Below are 9,391 nucleotides of genomic sequence, written 5' to 3'. Positions count from 1 at the left end.
GCGATGCGCGATGCCACCGGTTATGTGTGCTAATGGTGGCGTCTAGCGCGGTGGCACACAAAGCGAATCAGAAAGATTATATAATGCGACGACTGCGAGCACCGGTTCAAGCCAGCGAGCGTGCTCCTTGGTCCTACTGCTGCTACAGCTTCCCATCTGTTCCTGGTGGTGTGTGGATTAGAAAGACAAGTTAACGGCGAAGGACGCACGTTCTCAGATCGAATTGTTATGTTTAAAAGTGATGTTGTATGCAACATATTAAACATAAAAAAAGAAAACAGAAACACCTCTCTGCATGACCTTTGACATCGAGAATAGAACCGTAACCATGCTTGGCGGGTTTCTTTCTGCTCGAGTCTTACCTGCGCGTCGCGCGCATTGCATTTCACATTAATTATAGCTGCTCGCTCGCACGCTCAAGAAAGTGTAGACAACACGGTTTCGGCAACTTTTTGTGCCAAAAAATGTTATATAAGCTGTACTCTCAGGGCAAGCGGGGAGGGTAATGGGTGCCAGATCCTCTGCATGCGTCGCCACCGGTCACACTTTCTCCGTAATTGTTGCAACTTACTCGCACGGGACGAGGGGGAGAGCGACAGAAGAAAAAAAAAATCGAAAACCAAAAGGGCATTAAAAACGGAACCAACCAGAGCCAGGCAGAGTTCAGCTGTCACGCTGATCCGCCGACGACGACGAGGGGACGTCCGACGATCGGTTGACTTAAATGCCACACGGAAGCCAGCGGCTGCAGCAAGAATGTGGTCACCAGGCCACGCCAATCCCTTTCCTCGCACCCCTGGCACCAGACAGACCCACAGCCCAGTGGCAAAACAGCTGTTTGTTTGTGGATCAACCGTTTGTCCATGCTGCTGTTGCTGCTGCTACTACCGCCCTGCCCCATGTTCTGCTTGCGTTTGTGGTTTTTGGCGGCCGTTCGGTTTGTTTGTTTTGTTTGCACAATTCGCATCACTGACCGCCACCGGCAGTAGCAACGACAGAGGTGGTACGGTGGTACGGTGGTTTAATGGAAAGCGGCAGAAACGGGAAATGGTCACACCGATTTTGCAGACCAAATATTAGCCAACTGATTGATTGGCTGCTAGCAAGCGAACGAGAGAGAGAGAGAGACTGAAGGAGAAGGTGTATTGCGGGCGCCACCGGCGTCACGTTCGTTACCGTTTCAATTGAATTTGAATTGCAGCGTGCAAGAAGCGTGGCACATGATGGATGATTAGAGCAACCGAATACACAACACGAACCCACAATCCGTCGCTCCACACGTGCTGATGATGATGGTGTGAACCATAAATCATTAGAAACACCCTTTAGGAGAAAGAAACACTCCACAGCGGCACATACTCCTGAACAGTGTGTCCAAGAGGGTTCCCAGAGAGTGGAAAGCAAACGAAACACAATCCGTCACAATGGCGCGCAATTCATGTCCACTCCAGCTTCGTCGCGCTGCAGTCGCCGCTTACGCAATGCGCACGTCTCGGCAGCGACGGTATAGTGTTGCAGCATAAACCGTCATCGTCATCGAAACGGTGCGCGCTTTACGGTGTGCGATGCATCGTTGCACCGAAAAGCCGGCGAATCTGCGAGATGCGCGAGGTGAAATTGCATCTCCAGATCGCCGCACGGTACGGTGCTGAGTCTTTTTGAACCGGTTTATGGTGATTGCGGGACTGCAAACTCCATCCATTATTGTTGTCGTTATGCTACTCGCGCCACTGGCGTTGGTCGCGCCGCTTCTTGATTGTCATTGTAGTCATCCAGCGAGCAGCAGACTAGCCCCGCATGACTAGTGCCCCTCCCGGTGGCCAACGTTTTGGAACGGTGTATGGTTGTGTGTGCATGGGAGTTCACTGGGGGTCCAACAGTGAACGCCGGTTTAGTACCGTCTGGGACGCGTTCCATGAGTGATCGTACAACGATCGGCCGGGTTCCAGCAGCCGGAGAAGCGGTTATCCTTGCCTTTCTGTGCGATCGAAAATGTTTTCTTCGTGTAGGTGAAGTGACTAGAGCTTTCAAGGTCTGCTCGTCTACTAGTGTTTGCGTGTACCGTGTTGTGCTTTATATTTGTGAGTTTATATTCTGCAAAACGGGGACTAAACATCGGCTCGTTTGGTAGCAAAACAAGATGAAGCGAGTGCGACTGGTTGCTTTGATTGTGCAGCGTGTTTTGATTACTGCCGCGGTCTTCTTTGCCGCCATTGTACTGATCTACTTCACGGCCATCGATCCAAGTAAGTGAAGCGCACGTGGAGTGACCTTGGGAGCACCGAGCGGTGCGCTGCATTCGGTTGGGTTGATGAAGAGAAGTTTTCGCGGTGATTATGATCAAAAGCGGTTGCTTCAGCAAAGTGTTCCGAAACCACAAAACCACATGGCAGCTCTTCTAGTGTTGGCCGGGTCGGTTTTTAAAAATAATATGCAATAAAAACATGAATTGCTGCGGATACCTTTTCCGCTTGAGCATCCCGCATGAGCAGTGAGTGTGGGGGGCATCTGGTCATAAATTTCATAATTCACCAACAGATTTGACAGATCCAATGCAAGCTGCGGTGTGCACCCTGGGGGGGTCTTCGTAGGATTAGCGAGACAAAGAGATGGTGAGCTGGCCATTCGAATCGCTATAATCTACTCGCTGAGTGCACGCAACTGTGCTGTTTCCTAGACGATCGTAATAAAACATTTCATCCACCACCAAACAGCCATAAAAAGGCTGGCATAAGGAAAGTTCCGTACCGTACGGAAGGGTACGAGTGTCGCGCAGGTCGCTGGCAACTGCAGCCGTTTGTGAGAAACCCCTCGGAAGGGTTGCTTTCTCTAATCAAGTGAAACGAAACTCTTCTAGAACTTTTCAAACCGAAAGCGACAGAGAGCGCGAGAATGAAGCTTCGCTATTCCTTCTTTATGTATTTTGTGCAAATGCCCCCCGCCCCACGAACGGGAAGAACGGGAGACCCGAGGTGATGATTCCCGCCAAAAAAAAAAAAATGGCGTAAAAAGAGAAACCAAATCCGTTCGTCATCCATCGTCAAATGGGATTTAGCGATGTGACGGAGCGTGAGCAGCGTGAACGAAGCTGACACTGGGAGTACACGACGGAATCACAGCCAAAAGCCGCCGGCCGGTTTCGTCACGATTTAATTCCGCGATTCCCTTCCCCACCCCATCGCGATTCCTCTTGAGGTCGCTCCTTCTTTGAGTTTCGCTTCTGTTCAGCGTGTGTTCCACGGTCTGCGTGGTCTACCGGTCCGCATCCCGGATTATGTTTTCTTTGAATGCTTAAAAATATCATTAAACAGCGGGGAAAATTCGATGTCCCAGCGGTTCACGCTGCGCTACTGACCACTTGCCAACGGCTTGCCAACGCTGCGGTCGACTCACATTCCGTCGATCACGCCTATCCACCGTGGAAGTCATTAAGCTTTGTCAACTCTCTGCTGGTGGACGATGGATGGATGTCGCCGTCGCCGTCGCCGTGGTCATCGTGGTCGCTGCCATTGGAACACAATACATACAACCGTGTGTCACTGGCCCGGGTATCACAGTTACCACAGTTCGGACCCCTTGTCGTTGTTGGGGAGGGGTGCTGGGCCTCGCCTCGATGCCCCAAACCCAACGGCTCCATCGAACGGAACCTCACACACAACGCTCATGCCTGTCCAAGGCATGAGGACATCTATTTTTGGTCCACACCCCAATACGACCGGTACGGCGGTGCACAGCCGGGGTTCGCGGTAATAAGTGTCAGGAAAATTTATCTAGCTCACATCGGATTCACATCGGAGCTTGACCACCGGATCGGCCGCAGACTGCCGATCGGCTAGTGAGTCCGGTCGGGACCGGTCGAGGGTGCTTGCGCTAATGATGGTTTAAGCGAGGCCGGTTTACCATGATCACCGCCCGATTGGGGCATCCGAACTGCAGAGACGATCGTTTTCTGCGACCTTTCCAAGGCAGCTTCACTAGAGGGCAGCACCGGTGGTGGTTGGTGGTAAGCGAGGTTCGCGACGAGGCGCGAGCATAAATTGTTACAAATTCTATCGAAATCGCTGCTTTTGGGGACAACCCCTGATTGATGTTGAACAATATGAAGGGAGGATCGATGAGGATGAGGAGATGTCGTAGCTTCCCATCCTTACATTGTTCGTTGCGACATCAAACCATCGGGGGATTATCATCTTGAGACCTTTAAGGATCATCTAGACAACACCTTTCTGGATCTATGTGCCATTCTGTTGTCCTCGAATCGTACGTTGCTAGTGTAGCACTATGACGCACTAGAGACCATTTTAAAACACTTCGCCCCAAACTACCGGCGCTTCTGTTCCTCGGCCAAACAATTAATTAGACCACGGATGGCGGTACAAAGTGTAAATCTGTCCGCCAGAGATTGCCAGATTTTTGTGACAATTTCTGTCACCATAAAGGTTACCAGCGGGGACGTCCTTGAGTAACGGGCGCCTGCAGTTGATGTCCAATTAGCTACCAAATTATGTCCACCAGCCAGCCAGGTGTATCCTCAATGCTCGCCACGCCTCCTCTCTTGCATGCATGCAACAAACTGCATGCATCCAGCATGTGTATTGGCCTCCTTTACTTGCGAGCACAAATAGCAAATGCCAATGGTCATTGATCCGCAGATCCTAAATATATTTTTAAGGAAAAAAAAAACGTTCAGCAATTTCTACAATAAAATTCTGTCATTTTTTCCCCTCCCAGAAGAACGATATTCCTCTTGTGACCGACTGTGCAACCGAGCGGACTGGCCACGAATATGTCGCTTTCAGCTGGTGATCGAAAAGCGAACACTCTTCCGTGACGGGTATGTTACCAGCATAAAAATTTTCGTTTGTACAGTTTAATGTTGTTGTTGTTCATTTTAAAATGATGCTCCATCGGTATAACATGCGATCGTATAAAAAGAGCAACATAGTCTGCAATAGCGCAGGGACGCGATTTGGTTTTCCTTCCCGCGAATTAAACACGGTGATAAAGTTGATGTTTTCGGACACGTGATTAGCTAGTTTTCGATCGTCTCTTGCCGGGGAGCATTTTATGGAGCAAGTTGTAAACATACCAACCAATATGCAACGAAACCATTTTGATGGGTTCAAATCAAGCGAAATGTCCAACACGTGCCCCGAACCCCGGGGCGAGGGCCGACGGTATTTAATCATAATTTTGATGGCTCTATTTTACTGCGTATAATTTGCAATTCAATTCAGGGGCACGTTGGTGGTGTGGCAATTTTAAAGTAGTATTACAAATGAACATTTCTAGGAGGTTTGCGAAGGTTTGAAACAGATTGAAGAAGTACATTTGGTAGGGGTTGACCTTCACCCTTGATTTACGACTGACGCCGACCGTTTAATGTATTGACAAATTTCTCATCCTAATGAGACGGGGACTGTGGTTTATGGCTTTTCGGGATCCGTAAGCGTCCAACATTTGGGTACACATAAATCCCTCACCATTTCATCAGTGCTTTGATATTGAGTTCTATAAATTACATCTCTGACTAGTTGCGAGTAAAAACCATTTTACATCCACCTTCCATCACCACCAGCACAGCGCACGCGTAACTCATTTGCATCCAGTGTTTGTTCAGTAAAACCATAGAAATAATGTTCTGGATTTCTATTCGTTGCAGCTCTCGGACACTGCGTGGAATCACCGGCAACACGACATCCCAAAGGGACAGCATGGAGTCCCCATCGTTTAGCTATTATACCGTAAATGGGCGCTACGTGGGCCCTACGCTGACTGTCTGCGAGCATGACTTCCTGGTGGTCGACGTCGAGAACCGGGTGGCGGGCGAAAGCATAGCGCTCCACTGGACCGGCCAAAGCCAACGCCGAACACCCTTCATGGACGGAGTGCCAATGTGAGTAAGTTGTAAATCACGGAGCGTGAACGTCTCCCGGTTTGGTCCCTGTGTTCCGTAGCGTGTCCGTCCCTCGGCCCATTGGACATTAGGCGTTCATTCGACTTGGACGCCGTCGGTTACCTGTGGTGTTGTTGATTTATGGTGTGTTTCGCTACGAGACTCGGCTCGGTCGCGGTCCCTCTGTTTTCTTGCCCGGCCATTTTCCGCTAAATTTTTTTTTGGTTCTGCTGCTGATGCTTCTGCCGCTTTTCCTTCGGTTTCAAGTTCAACAAGCTCATCAAAAGATTTTCCACGACCTTGAAAGATCGCCAAAAAAGGGGCACGGGTGCGAGTTTTGCGAATCTGTAATTTCAAGCACCTAGATGGCAATGGATCGTGTCGCTGCAGACGCGATTTTGCGGATATAATGCTGCTGCTTAACCTTTTGAGAGAATCAAGTTCAAAACGTCTCGCTTCGTTGTTTCAAATTATGAAATTCCGCGCCGTTTGATGAAGCATCCGTCCACGCTCCACGCTGATGGATCACTTTGCATCCATTTTCACATGATTCCTGGGAACAATAGGGGGGGTGCCGCGCATAAAATATGACACGATCTGTCAAAGAAAAGGGTTCGTCACATCGTAACCAGAAGCCAACAGCAAACATCAAACGATTTATCTTAAATTGTTGTGTCGTGTATTGTAATCTAAGTCCACCGCCCCCCCCCCACCCTTTCCCACCAAGATGGCCACCGAACTCTCCGGTACGTAACAACGGGGAATGAGAAATCATTCGCGGCTTCCCGGTGGCAACTGCGTACATCAGGATGCGCCGCGGCTCATTAAATTACAAAACGGGTAGGGCCGGTACCGTTCTCGGCTGTGGCCAAACGGCCGTCCCCGAAGAGCCGCGACCTATTTTTAGACATCAAAAATTTAAATCCGTTACCTAACCGTGCTTGCTCTGGCCGGTATGGTCGATCTAGACCAGCGACGACGACGACTACTACGAGAGATCATCGTTCACCGTGGCCACCGGATTGAGCGGTTGACCGGTTTTTTGGCAAAACGAACTCTCGCTCTTGCTCTCTCTCTCTCTTTCTTTTACTGGTGTCCTTCCGTTTTGCAGGATAACGCAGTGTCCGATCGCGAGCTACACACGGTTCCAGTACAAGTTCCAGGTGGACAAAGCCGGTACGCAGCTGTATCATGGATTTGCCGGAGGCGAAAGGACTCGTGGTCTGCTCGGTGCGTTGGTCGTTCGTTCGCCCAGTGAACAGCGGAGCATCGACGTTATTCCCTCGACGGAAAGCGTCTGGATTGTGACGGAACACGATGGGCAACTGGGCGTGAATGGTGAACGGTATTGGCAGGAGAGTATCCCCGGGAATGCAACTACTCGTGGCCATCGTATCCGATTGCTGTACGTCAGCTCCTGTCGATATTGGCTCGAGGTGGAGCATCATCGATTAACGGTGCTGGCGCTCGATGGAAATCTGCTCGAACCGGCACTCGTGGACCGTGTCCTTCTGCACGATGGTCTACGGATGGATCTCGTACTCCACATCAGCCCGGGAATCCTCAAGCCGGATTATGAAATTCGATTCACGCCAATGGATAGAGACGAGAGCTGCTATCAACGGTCGGTGTTTCGGTTACAATATGAATCCCATTCCGAGGGAGTCCTGCACGGTCCTGAGAGTATTGAACATAATTTATCCCAACCTGCGGCTGAATGGATCGCATTAGATCTCGTTGGAGAAGCGAGGCCTTCTGCGACGCAACCTGGTGAACGAATCCTTCATCTGACAGACCTCCATGGGGATCAATTTCCAAAGGATCTGCGTTCTTACGATACCCGGCTTGAGTTAATCATCTCTTCGCAGGTGGTTGAGGAGTTTGGTGGACCTTTCGATGGTAAGGACCTCTCGCTATGTCTGCCCGTTGACTCGCGATGACGCCATGGTGTCCTTTCTTACAGACGAAATGTACCACGAGACGGTACACTCGGTGAACGGATTCACCTTCGCCTTTCCATCGGTGTTGATGCTGCGCGAACCGGCCAGTACGGAGCTGCGGCCACAGCTCTGTGGCCCTCGGTCGGTGCCAAGAAAGTGTCACCCGATGACGGCAAGGTGCGAGTGTGTTCACGTTGCGCATCTCGAAGCAGGTCAACGAGTGGAAATGGTTCTAATTAATGCCGGTAAGTCGTGACACGTTTCGTGGTCTGCGTAACAAAACCCTGCGATGCATCCCCCGATGACGCCTTCCCTTTCCCCCTTTTTTTTGCCCGACCCGACACAGATCCTGCCAACGATTACACGTACCAGCTTCACGGACACACGCTGTTTGTCGTCGGTGCCGCCGTTGGCCATCGGAACGATCCGAGAAAGATTTCACGCAGCTTTGACCGGCCACCGGCTCGAGACACAATCGTCGTGCAGCGGGACTCGGTGCTGGTGGTTCGGTTCGTTGCCAGCAACACGGGACTGTGGTTGCTGAGGGATATTGGTGCGACTCAGTGGTCTCGAGGACTGGATGTCGTGCTGCACGTCGGTAGTCCTCAGTACCCGACAGCGGGTACATTCAGCATTCCGACCGATTTTCCTGCCTGCCGCCATTTTGTGGGTCCCAGACATTTCTTGATCTAGTGCCATATATCGCGGGGCGGAGCGGGGCGAGAGAAACTGGATGAAGAGAGTCCAGTATGTTAGGATAAGTCTGGGCGGATGGTTCGTTGTAAGGATTCTGTGATATTTCCGGCAAATGTTCTGGTCTCAGTATACGAAAGATATAGTAAAACGATAAACCAACGTTCTTATGTTTCATTTCGTTTCACTAGTCTAAATATTTAAAAGGATTATTATTACTTCCATAGCTCGATCTTTTAACATATTATAGATTGATAAATAAACGTAAGTTGGTTTATGGAAAGAATGTTTTTTTGTTGCGAGAATGTAAAGCAAGTTTAGAATACCAAATCCGGCCAGTGTTAGAATTTCAATACTTCCGGCCAGTTCTGTTCTGGAGCTTATGCAAATATAATCGCTGTTAGTTCGATGGAATCGATAGAGAATCGATTACGGATTCATAAACAATTCAGGGGGTTTGTTGATTTATTCCGGTTCACTGCTCAAATTGGTTTTTGGATCAGCCTTGTTTAGAAAGGCAATTGATTTTATTTACCGGAACCGAGTTCCTATTTCAACTCGTCAAGAGTAGTTTTCTCGTTTTTTAGCTGCAATGAAGCTTTTATAAAACAAATTAAAATATTTTGGAAGGTTTTGAATCAATTATAAAGCGATATTTCAGGCCCTATATACCTCAATAGGACGATACCCATCGCATAGTACTTTTAGATCACTTTGGTATTTCTTCGAGCCTGAATGAATGAATTTGTTTAGTGGGCAGCAGGTTCGAGTTGATCGTCTTGGCGATCAGCTCGAATCTATGCGAGAGCAAAAATCGTTTAAGGTAAGCTTTACCGGCCACTGGACTGGAATAAGGTGCTTT

At 49.5% G+C, this 9,391-nt stretch overlaps 1 protein-coding gene across 1 annotated transcript; it reads left to right on the top strand.

The window, feature by feature from the left end:
- The first annotated feature begins 1,934 nt into the window (after positions 1 to 1,934).
- On the top strand, positions 1,935 to 8,563 carry LOC125956859 (uncharacterized). Its single transcript, XM_049689101.1, has 6 exons — positions 1,935 to 2,246; positions 4,732 to 4,834; positions 5,663 to 5,896; positions 7,008 to 7,795; positions 7,860 to 8,081; positions 8,183 to 8,563. The coding sequence occupies exons 1-6, from the start codon at positions 2,141 to 2,143 to the stop codon at positions 8,527 to 8,529; spliced, it is 1,800 nt and encodes a 599-aa protein (XP_049545058.1). The 5' UTR covers positions 1,935 to 2,140; the 3' UTR covers positions 8,530 to 8,563.
- The last annotated feature ends 828 nt before the right edge of the window (positions 8,564 to 9,391 follow it).

This window comes from Anopheles darlingi, chromosome 3, assembly GCF_943734745.1.
Source record: "Anopheles darlingi chromosome 3, idAnoDarlMG_H_01, whole genome shotgun sequence".
Classification (NCBI taxonomy): domain Eukaryota; kingdom Metazoa; phylum Arthropoda; class Insecta; order Diptera; family Culicidae; genus Anopheles; species Anopheles darlingi.
Note: the sequence above shows the minus strand (reverse complement) of the source record. Positions and strands in the feature narration are given on the sequence as shown.

Excerpts from the sequence above, each read along its gene's own strand:
- LOC125956859 (XM_049689101.1), top strand. The coding sequence starts at position 2,141 with ATGAAGCGAGTGCGACTGGTTGCTTTGATTGTGCAGCGTGTTTTGATT. Across the intron at positions 2,247-4,731 it reads CTTCACGGCCATCGATCCAA|AAGAACGATATTCCTCTTGT; the intron begins GTAAGTGAAGCG and ends TTCCCCTCCCAG. Across the intron at positions 7,796-7,859 it reads GTTTGGTGGACCTTTCGATG|ACGAAATGTACCACGAGACG; the intron begins GTAAGGACCTCT and ends CCTTTCTTACAG.